The 20,712-nt window shown below is 41.6% G+C and overlaps 2 protein-coding genes across 2 annotated transcripts; one reads left to right on the top strand and one right to left on the bottom strand.

Moving 5' to 3' along the window:
• The first annotated feature begins 9,930 nt into the window (after window positions 1-9,930).
• Window positions 9,931-20,349, top strand: gtf2e2 (general transcription factor IIE, polypeptide 2, beta). Its single transcript, XM_068751223.1, has 8 exons — window positions 9,931-10,086; window positions 10,801-10,969; window positions 15,020-15,102; window positions 15,786-15,893; window positions 16,497-16,679; window positions 16,833-16,926; window positions 19,899-20,014; window positions 20,104-20,349. The coding sequence occupies exons 2-8, from the start codon at window positions 10,810-10,812 to the stop codon at window positions 20,218-20,220; spliced, it is 861 nt and encodes a 286-aa protein (XP_068607324.1). The 5' UTR covers window positions 9,931-10,086; window positions 10,801-10,809; the 3' UTR covers window positions 20,221-20,349.
• smim18 (small integral membrane protein 18) lies at window positions 13,111-13,434 on the bottom strand. Its single transcript, XM_068751429.1, has one exon. The coding sequence runs from the start codon at window positions 13,432-13,434 to the stop codon at window positions 13,111-13,113; it is 324 nt and encodes a 107-aa protein (XP_068607530.1).
• Window positions 20,350-20,712: the final 363 nt, after the last annotated feature.

Genomic DNA, 20,712 nt, shown 5'->3' with positions numbered 1-20,712 from the left:
ACGTGTGTGTGAATTTGCATGTGTGAGTGCACGCATTCACTTGCACAATAAGTGGCATTCGCTGTGTGTTATTTCCCCTGACAAATCCCCCAGGTTGACAGTTTTATTACGCTCTCTCTCTCTCTCACTGATCCTTCCTTGCTCTTTTGTTCCTGATACACCTGCTCAATTTACCACCTCCCACACATATTTATTTATTTATTTATTTATTTATTTATTTATTTATTTATTGAAAGGATAAAACCTAAAATATGCATGAACAAACACACGTACACAAATTGGTAAACACTCACCGATCGAGTAACTGAAAACTTCCAATGAGAGCAGTGGTAGAGCCAGAGAAAGAGTGAAAGAGTAGGATTCAGAAAAAAATTAATCAAGCATTAAAACAGTCTTTGTCTCTTCTGTGTATTTCTTTACTACCCTGTTCTGCCTTGTCTCCTGCCCCCCCCCCGCTGTTCCCTTCTCATATCTTGTATTCTTTATTCCTCAGCATCCTATTTTCAGCGCTTCTCATTGCCTGTATTTTCGCTCATCTTCCCACGAGTCAAGTTAGACTACAAACTGTCTTCCATGACAGAGATGTTCTTTTCCCCCTCCAAGTCCTGCCAAATTTAGCACATTTTCCCTACATTTCTCAAGATAATCGGACACACATGAACACAAGATAGTCTCACTGCAGCCAGATGTCATCCATTTTGCATCTGCCACTGTGGCCTGCTATTTTAAAATACATATACGTGTCTGTATGCACCCACTCCATTGCACATTCTAGCTTGAGCATTCGCTTCGTTGGTTGCCAAACAATTAGATTTGCTCTCTGAGCACAGACGGTTTCCCTTGCCAGAACAGTTTGTCCCAGTTTCCCACTGAGGAATTCTTCAGTTTGGAAATGTGCGCATATCTACGGGCATGCACAGGCATTTAAATGCCTGTGTGTGTGTGTGTGTGTGTGGATGGATTTACTGTATGTTGAGGTGTTGCTGCATTTCTCTGTGTGTGACTGATGTCATGTTTTGTTTCTCCAGGGGATCAGGCCGAGACGGCACGAGGCATCGCTTACTTTTAGATTGCCAAAATGTCAGATTTACGAAACTTTGGAGCTGCTTGCTGTTTTCACTTTTAAGGGCATCTCCGAGACTTGGAATTATGAAAGTCATAAAGTCCATACAAATCACATCCTTACCACAACTCTGTATCTCATGCAGCCTCACTTTATTGTCTTGTTCTTTTCCTAACATATCATCCAAACTTTCCCCAAACTTAACTCATTGCAAGGTAGGGATGTCCCGACCAGGTTTTTTTTACACTCGAGTCTGAGTCCAAATCATTTGAGTTTGAACCAATACAGATACCCAGTCCCGATCCAATCCGATACCTCTATAATACATCAAATAAAACAAAGATGATTGAAGAAACTTTTTATTTTATTCATCTTATTTCAACATTTAACTCTTAAACAGAGCACTTTTGTGGCATAGCTTGAATATTTAAGTAATAAATAAAATACTTTTTTCACTTTGGGCTTTGCTTAGTGCAACAGGAAATATGAAATACGAATATTTCAAATAAAATTAACAGCACCTTAATCGCAAGGTTTTTGTCCACTTCAAAATACTTCCACACCGCAGACAAAACCGCGTGACGAGCTTCAAGTTGCTTCCGTGATCACGAGATCGGACACGGATGTCCCTAATTATAGGCCTGATTTGGTTTTGCTTCAACCAGACAGGACTGCTATGACAAACACCTCCATCCAGTATTGGATATTAATATGATCACACTTCTTCACATCAGTAAGACAGTAGTGAAAGTTACTTCCATTTATTTCCAACCTTTCTTTTTTTAAACCTATTAAATAAAAACCTTTTTTTAAAAGATCTGGTTGAATGACAGCCATAAATAACTCATGTCTCAATTCATACAATCCTGTCAGTGTGAAAATCCCCAAACTTCTGCCCATGTCAAGATCTTTCCCCACTAGAGCGGGCATCAATCTCTAGTAGCACCTCCTCAGAAAGCAGGTTCATGTTAAACAGGCTGCATGATTCAGTAAGTTGATATACATTTCTGACAAGTAAAGCAGCTTTTTGTCAGAGAATATGTTCGGTAAGTCCACATCATGTGCCAAGTGAACAAGAAAAATCTAACAGATGGTTCACGCGACAGAGCAAACGTGAGAGGGGTCAGAGTAACTACAGAAAAAAAAAGAAAAAGAGTGCTATAAATGGACTGTGATTCCTCCTCAGTGAAAGGATATTCTTAAAAATGTTAAGATAAATATGAGCACTTAGCGATCCTACATTTTTAAAATAAATGTATCACTTCACCTTCTATATAAAAACAATTCATAATGGGAACGATCAACATGTTTCGACTAATTAACTCTGGCTGCAAAAATACAGAAGACTCAATCATTCTGTCTTCAAAACACTTCAACAAATAAGTCTTCTGGGATTTCTGGCAGCACTAATTCCTGGCACTCGCGGATTGTTCTGGCTGATTTGTCACAGGGAATCTGCCCACTGAATGGCAGTGGGTCTGCAGGCTATTCTGAATGTCGGCCTTTACACCTATTTTTTTTTTTATCAAGTGTACTTCTGTCTGAATTAATTAATTTGATGCTAAGTGAAGGATATGTAAGAAGTATTAGAAAAACGTCTTCATATCATGGAGTTAGATCAGTACAAAGGGGACTTGGCTTGGGCACTGGAGGGTGGGCAGTTAAAGAAGAGCTCAGACCACAGTATGGTGTGTGGACTGGTAGTTGCAGAGGTGCCAGTTTGCCCCCTTGGTAAAACTGAGGCGCCCTTGAGCAAGGCACCAAACCCCTAACTGCTGCCAGGAAACTGTCACATGGCTGTCCACTGGTTGTAGTATTCATGTTTTTAGTATTTCCTGATGTATTTACATTCTTTATATTTCCTTTAAGTAAAAATAAATTAAGAATGTATACATTAAGAGGATAAAAAAAATAAAAACACAACCTGCTATTGTTAAAGGTATAAGCTGTTATTTGTGATTTAATTTTACTTCATTGCCCAAAATCTATAGGTTCACCATGAATATTAGTTTTTAAACACATACAGCTGAGTAAAGTTGACTGTGTGACTATAAGAAGATACTTGCATTGGGTTCATGTTATATTTCTTATGATTTGGTCTCAGCTGATTAGAAAAAATATTAATTTTGTTCGAATGATGCAATACTGACCCAAAAGAGGGATCGGTATTAGATTATATATATATATTTAATTGCATTTATAATATGCAAAAACAGTGATACCACAAGCTATTTAATAATCTATGAGACTGCTTCTACTGCATGGAAATGATACACAGAGATGTATACATATAATAGCTGTGATGGCCACCCTCCCTCTTGCATCTGAAATAACATATTTGGACTAAAATGTGAAGGAAAATTTTTATTTTGACCAAATTATTTGACTGAGTGATTGGTGGGAGGAACATAGGAACTTTGAGCCAAGGTTGTTTTACTGAATTCTATTATGTTTCTGTTTGGATCATAAAAAAGTGACTTAGTTTTAGCAATGGATTCTGCATAATGTGCATGACATAGTAGCTGTGTCTTGTAAAATAGCGTAGCAGATTTTTACTTTCACAGAAATGTCTGTATCTGTAGATGTTTTCCTTTATGTTTCCTGACAAATAGAAACAGTCTGGGTTTCTCATTGGCAAAAAAAACCCAAACCAAAAAAAACCCGTATTCTAATGATCAAAATATGAACAATACTATGGCAATCTTTGTAATGGTTTTCAACTTTTAGCAATCCAAGACAACCCCTTGTCTTCATTTACAGCTGCAGGCGCCTCCAACGTGCTCAAGTGACAGCGCTTGCAGAAGGAGATGCTTCATTAAAACTATCCTAAACTTTGTGAACATCCTAGCTACTTCATAAAGACACTCAACACAGAGTTTCCCGCACCTGTGATGTACTTTCCAAAACCCTGAAATAGTTAGAATAGCTGAAGAAGCTGGAAGTGAGAGAATGGAAATGAAACAAAGTGACACAAATACACATCCATATAACAGACCTAATCAAAACTCAACCGATATTGTGAGGCTATGTACCCCACTCAGCTATAATACTATACTCAATATTGTAGGTGTCTGAATGTAACCATAAAGATAAACTCTCCTATCTCGTGGAGCCATAGTCGTACTCAGCTGAACCCAGCTGGCAGAGCGTAGCAGTGTCATTGGCATATTATACACACACAAACTGATGTGCTTTCATACACACATGCCCACAGAACACACTGATAAATTGCTCATGCAGACCGGGGGATAGGAAAGATGCAAGATGCTTTTATTCATCTCCCACACTGCAGCAGAAAGAAATCACTACCGCTACCCAACATCCATGCACCTGACCTTCAGTGTTATTAAGGATCCTTCTTTATCCCTGACAGCCTCACAGCTCTTCCCTGAAAAAAGCAATTCATCCATTTTCCAATAACTTACCACCCTGGGCAATTATGTCTGGTTTTCTACCACCTCCCTACTTTTCAATAAAGTGCTCATAAATTGTGTGTTGGGGGGGGCAAAGATGTGAATCAAGGAAGTGATTTTCAAAAGATTGCTGTGTGTAAGGAAATGAGTGTGTGCGTGTGTGTGTGTGTGTGTGAGTGTAGGTGTGTGTGTGTGTGTGTGTGTCTAAGAGGGTGAAAGAGATGGTTGTGTCAAAAGATTTGTGAAGATAGTGACAGTGATATTAAAAAGCAGGAATTAAAAGAGTAAAGTGGATGTTTGGTGGCAGCTCAGGTGGGTGCCAGAATTGGCTTTACCGGTACATGGATATCCATTTATCCCTATGAACCCCTAAATGTTAAAGGTCCCATATTATGAAAAACTCACTTTTCCTATGTTTCTACACTATTATGGTGATTTTGGGTCCTTATCAACCCAAAAACAGCTAAATAAACCATGCAGTCAATCCATTGTAGTTTGGGTTCGGTCTGTCATCACCTCCTGGACGGCCATTGGATAAATGCTGGGCTTTTTCCCGACCATCGAACGCTCGGCTTCTGTATGATTGGATGATCTGTGAAATAAGCCACTCAGAGATCTTGAAGTATAAATCACCAGACCATTTTCTAAGTTTTTCATTCCGTTGTTCTGAACTGACCCGGAGACTTTACCGATCCCCAGCGACTTTGTCCTTGTTAAAAACGACTAGCGTGGTGTAACATTTATTATGTAGGCCAGAAAGAAATGAGCTTCCCTGCTTGAATGACCAGCAGCCGCCACTGGCGCACTCCAAACTAAAACAAAAGGGAAAGTGATGGTCTTGAAAAAGGTCAAAGGTCAACTACAGGTGGCAAAACTGATGTGCTCCTGAATGAACTAAGGCTTAAGCATCATAATGCAACATTCGCACATGCGTTTTCTGATTCTCTTTGGCAATGATGATCAACATTGCTCCTGCTCTATGGATTTATTAATTGTTTGTTATTCCCTGAAGGAATAGATTAGAACGAATGGTGAGAGACTGTAGGCGGATAATTCTAGCCTGGATTCAGCACCACGGTTCATTGTTTTTGATTTCAGCCACATTTGTCGCATGGGTTAGAAACTTACTACTACTACTACTGTACTTTCGGCTTGTCCGGGAGGGGTTCGCCAGAGCAAATCAATGTTCTCCACTTCACCCTCCCCAACACCAGCCACTCTCATGTCCTCCTTCACTACGTCCATGTATCGGTAAGCGAATTCAAGACGCTTAATCAGGCTCATGAGTTGTTCATGTTGATGTTCTTTGCTCATGACTTTGTATCACATTCTCTTCTGTCCCAAAAATCCTTGTTAACATTCATGATATGCATGATGATTAGAAAAAGTGGGTCTTTCAATTCATGAAGAGGCGCTGACAGTTGATAAAAAAAAATTTAATCAATACATAACTATGAAAACAGTTGATAAGAATAAGAAAACCCCACTGAACATTTTTAGTTGTTTTTAAAACTTTATTTTGTGGACTGCTTTGCACTGTATGTGACTGTGGATATATAAACACACATTAAGAGAACAGAGAAGAAGAAGACAGGATAATTACATGTTTAAAGTAATACACACTTCCTGTTTTATCTGCACACATAAAAACATCAATAGAAATGTTGTATTTGAAGAGGTCGACAGTGGCGATTATCATGACGCACAGGCACTTAAACCCACATTGTGAGCCAACATTATGGGAGACGGCCTTTTCTGTGACATTTTGAAAGGGTAAGAGAGCATCACTCACAAACCCGCACACAGGTAGCTTTGACCCCAAAGCATCAGGTGTCGCTACCCCCCCCCCCCCTCCCCCATGCCAACAAAAGTTCAATACACAGATTAGCACCAGGAACGAGGATTAGTTTACTCCCGCAGGGTTTGTACACCACACACTCGAATAACCCACCTGTCCCATCGCGCTCCGATGCCACCCAGGCACCCACACAACACACTAACACTTACGCGTGCACGTTATAGTTGCACACACAGATGTGTTTTAAGAGCCATTATTTGGTATATTTCCATAAAGACTGATTTTAGGGAATGATGATAGGAGAATTAATATATTTGCTCAAGGTCATATATCTGACCGACTACATTAAGCGTGAAGTAGACTCGGGCAAGTATTGCGGCATGGTCATGCTGGACCTCCAGAAGGCCTTTGACACGGTCAACCATTCAATCCTATTGAATAAACTAGGGGCGATTGGTTTTGATAGCACATCAACAAACTGGATGAAATCGTACCTTGAGGGACGAGAACAAATGGTAGACATAAACGGAACCTTGTCCTCGTCCCTCCCGGTAAGCTGCGGGGTTCCTCAAGGCAGCATTCTGGGGCCGTTACTGTTCCTCCTATACATTAACGACATGAATGCTGCCTGTAACTGCAAATTGTTCCTGTTTGCTGATGACTCAGCACTCCTGATTTCGGGAGAGGACAAAGTGCAGGTTGAGGAGGCTCTCAGCTCTGAGCTCACCAGAATCCGTACTTGGCTTACCGATAACAAACTGTCACTACATCTTGGTAAAACCGAATCGATTCTTTTTGGGTCTAAACACTCTCTGCGTGAGATAAATGTTAATGATTTCAAGGTCACAGTCGATAATACAGTCATCTCCAGCAAAGAAGAGATTACCTATTTGGGCTGTGTTCTTGACAAATACCTGTCTGGCGATAGTATGGCAACTAAGGTGATCAAAAAAGTCAATCAGAGAACAAGATTTTTGGGCAGAATGTCTGCTTTTGTCAACAAAAGTGCTCTCCGGACGCTTGCTGCAGCCCTCGTTCAGCCCCTCTTTGACTATGCTAGCACCTCCTGGTATTCAAACATCAAAATGTCCCTGAAAACCAGGCTCCAAACCTCCCAAAACAAACTGATTCGGCTACTCCTCAATCTGGGGCCCATGACCCACCTTCTTCCTGGACATTTTGCTAGCCTAAAATGGCTCAGGGTAGAAGACAGGGTTAAACAACTCAAAATGGGATTGGCATTTAAAATAGTCAATGCAGCTCTGCCCTCAGTCCCCTCAATCCCTGCATACCTGACGGAACACCTCCACAGATTTAGTGACACCCACAGCCACAACACTAGAGGGAGCTCAAACAACAACCTGATTACCCCCTCCTATAGGACTAACATGGGTAAATCATCTTTCTACAATACAGCCACCCAAGGGTGGAACGGATTGACTCCCGCCCTCAAAACATGCACCTCTTTGGCCTCCTTCAAAAAGGCCCTAAAAATACACCTTTCAGGGGCACAGAAACGGAGATAGTCATCACGACTCTCTCCGGGTCAAACCCCCCCTCCTTTTTTTTTGTCCACCTATGTTGCACGTATTAATTGCTTTAGTAATTTATTGTAATTTATGTAAGTTATTTATTGTCATCTCGCATCAGTGGTGTAATTTATTTTAGATTAATTGTTAGTTTGCACTGGCGGTGTAATAACATTTTATTTTTGTCTTTCTAATGTTACGTTGCATCAATTGCGTAATTTAATATTGGATTTATTTTTATTTGTATTGTTATTTGTATTGTTTTTTGTGGATGATTTATGTACGAAGGACTTTCAACGGAAACAAGCCCGCAAGGGCTTTTTTGAAATGCTCCTCTTAGACAGGATGTTTGACGTTATTTGTACTGTAATACATGCTACTGTTTGACTGTACTTGTACTGTAATACATGCTACTGTGTGACTGTACTTGTACTGTAATACATGCTACTGTGTGACTGTACTTGTACTGTAATACATGCTACTGTGTGACTGTACTTGTACTCTAACATTCTATCTAATAAATATATTCATCATCATCATCAGGTAGAGTAACATAAATTGAGTCTCCACTACACTGTATACTGGATCAACTCAAATTGACTCCACTCATCTTTATTGGCCTTCCATCAGTCAATCGTAAGTGTAATTCTGGGATACAATCATGTTTACAAGTACTGTACACAATAAAAGAACAAACAGCATCTACAGCAAACTGTTCAATCCTTGAGTCTCTGTGCCATCTCTCCTAACAAGGCCTCAGCCACCTTGCATTGACTGAGCTGGTTCATAATCCTTTCGAGGAATCAGATATGACAGAGGGTTGCTTGGTTTGACCAGATTGCTTCTTACCATTCAGTCAAAAACAGATCGATTACTATGATGCAAGGGCTGAACAGAGGGAACACTTAAACAAGGCCACTAGACTGCTTGCCTGTTTTACAGCAGAACATCATGTCAGTCTCTAAATCTCTGTTAGGAAGGGTTTTGCACCAGGAACCTCTCTATTTATATTTAGCATGGTGATCTAGATGCCTCAGAGAGATTAGTGGATGAGCTCCCCCCTGTGAGACTCATGTCAAAACATCAGGTTTGGCTGTTTTTATTCTCTCTGTCTCTCTGAGACAATGAGTTTGTGCCACACAACTCAGGAGCAGAATATAATGTTGTGCTACTGCCATCCAGTGGTTACTGTAGATGTTCATGTTCAATGTTTAAATACCTTTTTTGCTTAAATTAACTTTATTAGTATAATATATTTGATGCTGCTATTTAGGCCACATACAATATAAAAATATGCAAACTTTGGCATGGCCATCCAGGAAACCTGGGTGATGCATATAAATCCTTCTCACCTCTATATTATAGTGCTGCCTTGCACACTCCCTCTCTTTAGTTGAGCCATACTAGACACTGATTAGTCTTCATTCCAAAGATCATCCTTTTGCGTGCAAAATTTACCTACACTTCTAGTGATTGCGTGGTCGAGCCATGTCTCTCTCTCTGCTATGTCTAAGCAGTGTAATTCATTCATAATGGATTAGGTTAACCCATATTTAATCATTTATATGAGTGTACTTCTTTTACTGGCCTGCTGAATCATTAATTATAAGTTTTGGAGATGCAAAGTTCCTCTGCGATTTGCATGATACAGGAATGATGCAGCTTTTATTGTTATTGTCTTCACAGTACAAGTACAGTGCAACAACGATACAAGTTCGATGAGTGAGCAATAAATCTCGCCGCCACACAACTCTCTTCTTCGAGAAGGTGCAGAAAGGCAAGGTTGGTTGAACTGGTTTCTTTGTTCTGGACTTGAACATGAAAAAATGTTTGCAGTAATGATCAAATTACTTCTTAATTTTTAATTACCGGTACTTTATTTTGTGTCTATAGGGGGGAACATTTTAAGTCTAATGTCTTACTTATTCCATATATTATTCTGATATTGACCTCCTCGGCGAAGGGAATAAAAAAAAACAAAATAAAAACCTCCCACGCTCATTCATGTGCATCCTCCAGTCCAATAGGTGGCGGCAATACACGAATAAAGAAAAAAGAAGAAGAAGAAAAACACACGAAGAAGAGCAAGAGGAGGAAAAGCAATAGATATTTGGCGAGTGAAGTTACCTCGTTGATGCTAGCTAACATTGTCGTTCAAGAAATTAAAGCGGCATTTCGCCGAGTAAAGTATATCTCCTCCATAGCGTGCGTGGATCGGTAGATAGATTTACGCTTATTCTTTCTGGACTCAGCCTGCCGCTGACAGCAGGAACAAAGTGTCAGGTAAAGCTCAGTAGAATAGCGGCGAATTAAATCAGCTTGATGCGCTGCGGGTAAACGACGAGCTGAATGTTGGGCCATGATTGCATTTATCGATAACGGCAGCATCTACGCTGATTGAATTGATGCTGTTCAACGTGCCTGTGTACGTTTCTCAGTCGCCCAGGTCGACGTAAATCCAGTTTCCTTGAATGCGGTACAGTGTTTTGCTACGTAACGTGTTAGCATGATCGCAATCAGCAACGACAGACCTCCTTCGAACAACAACAACACCCCATTGTACACGTGTCTGTTGTTTTCGTTTTGTAACGCGACTGGTAAAGGTATGGCTAATGCTGCTGCTCATTCAGATTGATTATTAGCGTTCAAAGCAGGACAGCTAACCGGTAGCCCCCGTCCCTGAGAGCCTTTCTGCACACTAACAAGTGCTTATTGTTTCTAGAACATGTGTCTGTTATCAACCCGACACATTAATGCTTGGTCTCAGAGATGATGAAACTTATCTGTATACTTGGGTATTTGTTGGCAGTGGTTACATTGATTCGTATTCTTTCCCGTATTAGTATGTAAAAACTTTCCCTTTTCCAATCTCATAATGGCGCCATCTCTTGGAGTTAAAATAATAATAATTCAGCAAAGTACTAAATGTAGAATAATTTTTTTGGGTCCTCTTTGGTTGTTGCTTATTCTCATTTGTTGTTTTCATTTCGTGCCCAGTCAGCCAGGATGGATCCGGCTCTACTGAAGGACAGGGAGCTGTTTAAGAAAAGAGCTCTCTCCACTCCGGCTGTGGAGAAAAGACAGTCAAACTCAGATTCTGGATCACACAAGAAAAAGAAACCGAAACTCGACAAGGAGCATTCCTCGTCATCCAAACACAGTGCTGGTAAGTAAAGACTCAAGATGTTGGGAAATATTGAAATTGGATGGTTTAGATGTTTCTGGAACTGTTTACTGGTGATGCTAGTGGCTAATAAAGGAAGGCAAATTCCTTTATTATGTATTAAACATGAACATTGTTTAATATGTTTTTTAGCAGCCTTTTGTACTGCTACAAAAAAGTCCTGTGCCGATCATCACTGCACAAAAGTCATTGAAAGGGATGCACCAGTCAGAATTTCCATCTAGAAAAATAAGAATAATAAATATATGTAACAGAAAAGAGAGATAATTTGTCTTGGCTGGATTTTATTGAATTATGTTTTCATCATTGATAATATTCAGCCTATTTTCAAAAGATAACACAGGTAGAAAGGGCACTTTAAAGAATATTACATTCCTCTAATACATTATTTCACATTTAGAACATTTTTGTACAGTAAATAACACAATGTCACAGCCTGATCTTTGTGAACTAAGTACTTTGAGTATGCATTAAGGGATTCATTAGGACACTTCAATGTGACCACCATCTTAATCAACACACACAGACACAGCTGCTTGTCTGATGAGTCGAGACGGATGAACAACACTTGCTCTTTTCCTCCTGGAGATTGACTGGCACGGGAAGGTGGACACAACTGTGGCTCAGTCGGTAGAGCGGGTCGTCCAGTAACCGAAAGGTCAGCGGCTCCTGGCTCTGACTGGTCCTCGGGTGGAAGTGTCCTCGTTGTGAAGCACCACGAATGTGTAAAGAGCGCTATATATAAGTGAATACCATTTACACCCCGGCGTCGGCACAGAAGAGCATAGAAAGTGCAGCGGTTTTGAATGCAAGTGAAAATCAGCTTAGTTGTGTCATTTCTGAGCGCTGCAGTCTCTGCTCGGCTCTACCCTGGTGCATTTGGAGTGTGTTGTCCTGTTGGTGAACACAAAGAACTCTCTCACATTATTCAGTGACCATTTATTAGGCATTTTGTGGTAAGGCATATGAAATCATACATTGTGCTCAAAAATGGCATACACAATTACATCAATGTCCAATAATCAGTTGTCACTCATCATGAGATTGTGTTAGACTTATGAACATATTGTTTATTATAGTTCATGAAAAAGACAGGCAATCATTGGCTTTATCAAAATGTACACTGATAAGCCAAGCGAAGTCCTTCTTACTTGGGCTCCATTTTCGGTCGACATTTTACTTGGTAGTAAGCAGTACAGCTGTCGTCACACTAGAATACTTATTATCTGAACTTGGGTATGATGTCGGCGTGCAACATATCAACCAGAACACAAATATTTCAAGTACTGCTATTGTTGAACTAAGCTGCCGACGAGGCTGTTTTTGACGTATTTTGTTGGTCTGGTTGTTAGAATGATCACAGAAAAACTGCCGGATGGATCTTGATGGAAAAGAAATCTTAAAATGTGTCTTGGTCTAACTTGGATCCCATTAAATTTTGAGAGGGATCTGGATACCAAAACAAATTAGATTTTCCAATTTCCTTATAATGGAGGCTTTAAAAAAAATCATATACTTATAAAATATGCATTCAATTCCCTCACCAAGAATCACAGTCATAAAGAATAGAATAGCATTTTGTTGTCATTTCGCACGATGATGCAATGAAATTAAGTAAAGGGGTCCGATATAAATTATTCATGCAAAATGTGTTCTGGATCTCATCCAGAAGAATTAATGTGTATTTAAATTTTTTAAATGCACAACAATAATTCCTTTTTAATTTTCATGGATGGTGTATAAAGATACCAAGAACAATTTAGAACCTTTTTGTGATGATCCAGATTACCGTGTGGATAGTGTAAATCTAATCATGAGGGGAATGAGCTGCTTGGCGGAGGTCTGTGCTTTTCTAGTTCTTTCATTCTTCATGTGCATTGTGTGTGTAACTAAAAGGAAACACTAACTCACTATTGGGGCCAAATTGCCCCTTACATTTTTTTTTACAATGCTCTTTTACTTTATCATGTGTCTTCCATCTGCATCCTCTTAATTGTGAGAATTTTAACAGTTAGAGTCATTTTAAAAGTCATTTTCTCCCAGCATCCAAAGTCAGTGCTTCGGTATTGCCACTTCAGCGAAGAAATCCAGATTCATGGTATTCATTTGAATCCTTGCAGCCTTTAAACCACCTCAGTGTGGGATTCAGACTGTTTGCTAACGTTGGCCATCAGCTTGCTGCAGCTTTCCATCCCCTCTGCCTGCAGCTGCTGATGTGTCTTCCCTTTGGCACAGCACCCGCAGTCCAGTAGCTCATAAAGCACGGCCAAGGCTGCCAGAGACAGGACAGTGAGGATGAAGAGCAGAAGGATGACGAAGCAGGCCACGTTCCAGCCATCATGGAAAGGGTAGACATCCTGGCCCTGCAAGGAGACCAGGGAAAGAGGGACAGCCTCTGGGTGCCATGGGTGGCTACTGGGGTGTGGAAGGGCGGTGATATTGGCCATGATTTCTGATCTGAAGCAATAATAAATAAATAAAAAAAAAGACTGTTAATGCCACTGACATTACTTGATTTTGTCTGTCAGAAGATTGAGACAAAAGAAATACTGGTAGTTATGTGCTCGCCTCAAGAAGGCGGATGGCTAGTTTATGGGAGCAGAGGGAAGAACGCAGCGAGGGCGGTATTTTCTTCTGAGCTAACGCAGCCTGATTCCCTGCTCACCTTTTAAGCATCCTCCAGTCAACTTCACTTAAACTCATGTTGCCATGGCAACAACCTCTTTATCTAATTTGCTTTGCCTGATTTGCCCCCCCTACCCCGATCCTTTCATTTGTCAGAGTAATCACACGCTGCTCGCTCAACCTAAATGAGCCCCACCCCAGCCGGTCCCGTAAAGGCGCCATGGGGCCAGATAGTGCTCTCAGGCTACATAGCGACCGCCTCTCACTGCACGCACGCACGCACACACACACACACACACACACACACACACACCAAAGAAATGATTCACTCCTCATGCCCCTGGCTGGCTCCTCACAGCTGTCAGGATGGCATTGATTTTTGTCAAACATGTACTTGTGCACTTTGTCACGCACAAACATCAATACAAATCATACGGAGAAATAAAAACACACAGATTGAATCTCAAGCTTGGCAATCAAACCAGGAGAGTGCAGACACCGATCCATGTTACGGAATCCATTGTGCCTGGACTCAGGCTTGACCCTATTATTACATTTGCCACCGTAAGATCTTCGCTCAGTTATGTTATGGCATAAATTACACTTTTACATACATAGCAGAGTTGCTAGATTTGATTATGCAGTGCAGAAGGAATTGACTGCTGTATGAAAATGCGTGATTAATTCTAAAATAGCATATTCTTTGCTACACGAGTCCAAGAACAGCTTAGAGACCCAAAATAAGGTTACGGTAGTTGCTGCCAGACAGACACGTTATTTTTATGACGCTGTTCTGAAAAATCTGCAGACTCACGTGTATATTTAGCGCAGTCTTTGGAAGATGCACGTCACCCGATGCACTGTCCTCTTTTTGGTCCTCCCCCCTATCGCTCCCGTTTTTCCTCTCTGGCTCGTCGACCTGCTTTCCTCTTCAGGGCTCTCCTGCACCCTCTGTCGTCACACATGCACTTGCTCCCTCCCTCCGCCACTCCTTGCAGAAGAGCTTCATGTCTCCATTAAATGGAACAGGCCCCTCTCCGTCATTGGTGCTTTTCTTTTTTTTTTTTTTGCCCTGCCTCTGCACCATTCATTCATTCCTGCCCACAGTGTCGTTCACAGCAACAGCCGCTCCCACCCACACCATGAATCATTCATGATTAACGGTTTTCAGCACGAGTAAAAAAATAAATAAAAAAATGTTTTTATGGGGATGTGAACAGAGAATAGGCTGGTATTGACATACAAACTGCAACCATTGTTGATTTGCATTTAATGTGTTGACTACATGAGAAATGTAGAATAATGCGCGAGGTCATGTCTGTCCTTGCGCATCAGTAGTATCAGCTGTTATAATGAATAATGTGATGTTTACACCTTTGGCCTTCTGCACATTCTCTTTTTCCCCAGAGTCTAGTAATGGCAACATTAACATCAAGGCAAGCTCCGGGTACAAGTTCGGCTGCTTGGCCAAAATCGTAAACTACATGAAGGTAAGCCCTCTGTATTCTTTGAATAAAAAAAAAAACATTCTACAACAATAGGGTAACTGTACTTATGTTTTAAATATTTGCTTCTAAAAAAGACCTGGTTTATGGAAGGTGTAGTTTACTCCCATTGACATGATTCCTCTTCTTTTATTTATTTTCAGGGCTTTAGTCAAAGAGGCCGATAACCGATGTTTGGAGCCGATATTCCTTTGTAGTAAAAGTGAAAATACTGGCTGCTTACGTTTCTAGAATCGAGATCTTCATATAGAGATATATGCTCTCCAGAGTTTCTTCACTTGTAAAACATTTTCTCCTCTCCACCGTGTGAATGAGCACTGTCCAGTGTCTGAGCACAGCTTTCACTGCATGTAACCAATCAGATGGTGCTGTAGGTGGGGCAATGCTGGAGACAGTAGCGACTACGGACGGAGAGGTGCGGCTGAATCAGAGCCAAAATAACCCAGTTTTAAATTTGCTCTCTTATCGGCCATCAGAAAATGCTGAATATCGATCGATCGCTAATTTTGACAGCAACAGCCATACAGATTGTTATTTTCTCTGGCTTTCTGTTATACATGCAGTTTTTAAAACTGTAAAACACCAACTGGGATGCAAGGAATTAAATCACTGGAGAAATTGGGAGCCTTGTTGACTTTTCATTCTGCTTATTTGTCTTTAACTCTCAGACAAGGCATCAGAACGGAGACACACACTTTCTGGCCCTCGAGGAGATTCTGGATGAGACCAAACTACTCGACATCAGCATGAAACAGAAACAGTGGCTGATGAATGAGGTGTGTCTACGTTTCTCAAGTCATTCGCTGTCTTTATATATTATCACCAGGACGACCTGTGTCCTTGCACGCCACTTCACTGACCTGAATCCATCCAGAGTTTTCTCTCTTTGGATTTTCTGAAATTCTCTCTTTGCTTTCAAATTGCCATCAATCAAACACATCTTCATCTGTAGCCTTTCAACTTTCTTTAACAGAACCCGACCACGTCTCAGTTCTCAGACACACTATTTGACATCTGAACCAGTACAGTATAAGCTTGGAATGCTTCTGTGATGAATAGTGCATCCAATCACCATCAAAGGTGAACATTAAGTCCTTGATGGGGACAAACTGCAGTTAAATCAAGCCTTTGACTGAGGAAATCAGCTACTTCCCCACTGTCCTAGTGGCCTAGCTCAGAAGTTGGATGTGGCCGTCCTGCGTTAAACATGATCTGCACATCGGGTCCATTAGATTTATTGCCAAATTCTCTGAATTGACCTTGAAGGTAGCTACAGGTAGCAAAATGTACCTTCAGTTCATGGCAGCAGAGCTGTGACGTGTTGTATTTAAACTATTTGCATGTGAATAGGACCGAAGACTTCACTTTCTGTCACTCAGGCGTTGGTCAACAATCCAAAAATTGACGTCCGCGATGGTTCGTATGGCTTCAAGCCCAAATTCAACCTGAAGGACAAGAAAGCCTTGCTGAGGCTTCTGGACAAGCATGACCAGCTGGGCCTCGGGGGAGTTCTGCTGGACGACGTTGAGGAAGGGCTCCCAAACTCTGCCAAAGCCATCAAAGTAAGATGCAAATAATTATGCTGAAGCTTTCGTATGTTTACACTAAAGCCTGATGTTATAGTTTGCGTCAGCACCTAATGGCTGACGCAGTTTAATGGAGATAAAGCTATGGTGAATGAACAATATTACCAGAGGCATTCTGTGCGTCCTCAGGCTTTGGGAGATCAGATCATCTTCGTGACAAGACCAGATAAGAAGAAGATCCTATTCTACAATGACAAGCATTGCCAGTTTACTGTAGATGAAGGTAAGTGCAAGTCGGTATTGTCTGTCTCATTAGAAACCTACAAATCGAATGTTAACTTTTCACCCTTAAACAGATAAAGATTACAAAGCCTGACTTTAACAGTTTTATAGTGCCTTATCACACAACTGTATTGCCATCTGTCATCCATCCTGGAGGCGGAGACAGGATTACATGAGTCAAATCACTTCTATGCCAATTTGAAGAGTGTAGGAAACGTCCACAGAACTCTTGTGTGCTGTGCTTAGCATCACGTTTGGAAACATGACAACTCGCCGTTAAATGTTGTTGAGGATTTCATGAGATTTCGGAGGAATACTGAATTTGCGTCTTTGCAGGTTGTCGTGTAAATTAAGATCAATACTATCATCCCTTCCTGGCTGTGACTTACATTCGGTTTGCTGACGTGCTCCGACCCTGATAAACAATTCAAATATGAGGTCTGAAGGACTCATCTTGCGCAGAACACATTAACAGTATACTTTATAGTAATGGGACATGATCCCCCCCCCCATTCCATCAATTAAGCTTTTTAAATGATAAACAAGCTTGCAGCTTGACAATGAAAATACTTTTATACCAGTTACAGATGTTTCAAAACATGTTTTTTTTACCACAAGTTATTGATGTTGAAGTTAACTATAAAAATCAATCCTGAAACCAGACGGAGGACGGGTCGCTGTGTTAATTCAACAATACGCTGACTGGTCAATGTCCCTTATTCAGCAGTCCAGTCCAGTCTGAGAGACAAAGTATTTCATAGAGAAACCTGTGTTCATATTCAATCACCTTTATTCCTTTGACTGAAACCAAACACAATGTATGTTTTAGACAATCGGATTAAAAACAGGAGGGTCAGTAAGATTATAAATCTCTGATTCACATGGCTCATTTTTTATTAACCCATCCATCCGTCTTGCTCAGGGGTCAGGTCATGGTGGCATCAGGCTCGCCTCCTTTTGGAAAAAGGAGTTGCCTAGGAGACGTCCCGACGAGATGTCGATGCACAAGAATCATGCCCATTTGTAGAGGAAGCGGGTTCTGTTGCTTTATTCGGCCCGCGATTTACAGCCACGTGTGAAGCTGCATGAGAGTCAGAGGTCGACACGCAAGCTTGCATCCTGAAGTTTAGTTCATGCTACCTATAGAGCAGGAGGGTAATCAATTTTAAATCAAAAATTGGCATTCCTGTAAATCTACACAATAACACTTGCCCAAAAAGCCGGTAACACATCTTTCTCAGCCGAAAGGATAAAGGACTTAATTTTGACTGTAACACAGTTTAGAATGAATCCATGTTCTCATCGCTTCAACCCTGCTGGTGGGGGAAAAACAGATCAATGAACATCTCCAGTTTCACGCGCTTCCACTGCCCTGACGGCACACTTGTGATTTTTCATATGAGGGAGCTGAGTGAATCTTTTCCCACAAGCCTTGCAGCTGAAGGGCTTCTCCCCCGTGTGGATTCGCATGTGCTGCCTCAGGTTCTCGTTGAATCGAAACGCCTTGCTGCAGACCGCGCACGTGAACGGCTTCTCCCCCGTGTGGACTCTCATGTGCAACACGACGTGGGACCTAAACGTGAACGTCTTTTCGCAAACCGAGCAGCTGAAACATTTCTGTTCTGAATGGAGCCTCATGTGATCCGTTAAGGTTTTCTTCCGGAGGTACTGTTTTCCACAAACGGAGCAGCCGAATGGCTTCTCTCCCGCTTGGACTTCACCGTTTGTCTTTCTGTTGAAGGCCTTTTGAAAGCCAGCTGGGTTGTTCCCGGATTTATATCCAGGATCCATCTCGTTAGGCGAGGGGTACAGACCCGCGTGAAGTGGACTCGCCTCCCACTGACCACGACAATCCACATTCCGCTCAGAGGAGTTTGATATCTGGTTAACAGGGCCCGGCTGTGGATCAAACCTCCTGGCTAACAATGGCCGTCCATCAGGTTCTCTATTCACGTCTTTGGCGTGTTGAAGCGGTGAAGACTGGGGCCTCTCCTCATCGTCTCCTTCGCTCTTCACAGCGACAGCGGTGAACGTGAAGTCCGTGATCCGAGCCTCCTCCAGCGCCCCTCCCGTCTGCTGCTCCCTCGTGTGGCCGGTTCGGAGCTCCTCCTGCTCCGCTTTGATGTGCGGCAGCTCCGGAGGCGGAGGGTCGCCCCGGTTCGCGTTGGGGTTCCTCTCCTGCGGCTCAAGGGGAGCCTTGTTTTCCCCAACCAGCAGCAGCTGGACGTTTGTTGGGTCGAAGCGGGCTTGAGATGTGAGAACAGCGTCCAGTTTCTCCTCGTATCCCGCGATGGTTCTTTCGAACAGCTCGAATATCTCTTCGGCAGCCGCAGTCAGTCGCTGCTGTACAAACGCTCTCAGCATGCGGACGTCGGCCATTTCGACTAATTATAGATTATATCGACCCCCTATAGACTTGTTAAAAACGCGGTCTACTCACTCGGACGTAAGCCGTGTTGCTAGAGAAAACGGCCGTCGCTTTCCAGCTAACAAGCTGTTATGCTAGTTGAGAATTACATGATGGCGCCGCTACGACCCGCCCCACAGGCCTCTGATTGGCTGTGTGATGTTTTTTTTTCTCTCCACATAACCAGTCATCGCCCACCCATCAAAATCACACCAACCGAGTAATGGCCAATCAGAGGCAGAGTAGGGTTGTTCAATTCACTGAAGGAGGATTCGACAAAGCTTCGGGATGCCCATAACATGGCTATTAAAACATTTATAAATGACGGTAAACCTTAATTTTTAAAGTATTTTGAGAATGTAACGTTTTTTGTAGTCATGCTGGTTGCATCACGTACCCGTTTCTTTGTTGGCTCCAGAAAGATAAATGAAAATTAACTTTGTTAATTTCATCCAGCCCTGTGTTTAGTGTGATTTGTATCAGATCATGCGTGATCAAAATGATAAATTGTCTCTGGCTGTTTGATCAGTATGCTTCTATATCACACTCTTGTCTTACAATTGCAGAATTCCAGAAATTATGGCGGAGCGTACCAGTTGATGCAATGGATGAAGAGAAGATAGAGGAATACTTGAAGAGACAAGGCATCTCCTCCATGCAAGAAATGGGACCAAAGAAAGGGGTTAGTGTCTCCTGCTTTCCCATCCGCTTGATTTTCATTTTATAAACACAACGTACTTTGTGAATTAACTATCGCTCCGCTCCCTGCAGTTACCTGTTCAGAAGAGGAAGAGGCAAGGTGGGCAAAGGAAGAGGCATTTCAAGACCCACAACAACCATTTGGCAGGGGTCTTGAAGGACTACTCGGACGGGGTTCCTAAGAAATGAAATACTTTTCCCCACTCTGGTGCAAGCTTTTCTTTTTTCCACAGCAAGAAATTGTGCTTTATTCTTCCTTCTTTGCACTCCCCAGTGATAACCCTGTTACATGGAATAAATGAGAACTGTGTTATGGAATCCTGTTTTTTTTTTTTTACTGATCGAGTGAAGGACTTTTGAGGAAGAGAGTAGAGACCGTAAAGGAGACATGAATGCCACTACAACCCTGCAGTTAAAATGAATATGGATCTTTGTTTTCTTTACAGCATACTGTCATGGTTGTTTAAACACAAAACCTTGTGATCTTCTGACAATAAAAGGCAATTACAGGATACTGGTGGCTGCTTGATTTGCAGTTGTAATTCTATAATTGAATTGGAATTTTACATCCCAACGCTAGGGGATGCAAGCAATTAAATTTAATTAAAATGGATTAAAGGTTCTATTACCGTACTGCCATCAGCCGGGTGACAAAATTGTAATTCGTCATCATAAATTAGT

Source organism: Brachionichthys hirsutus, chromosome 17, assembly GCF_040956055.1.
Source record: "Brachionichthys hirsutus isolate HB-005 chromosome 17, CSIRO-AGI_Bhir_v1, whole genome shotgun sequence".
Taxonomy (NCBI): Eukaryota; Metazoa; Chordata; class Actinopteri; order Lophiiformes; family Brachionichthyidae; genus Brachionichthys; species Brachionichthys hirsutus.
Note: the sequence above shows the minus strand (reverse complement) of the source record. Positions and strands in the feature narration are given on the sequence as shown.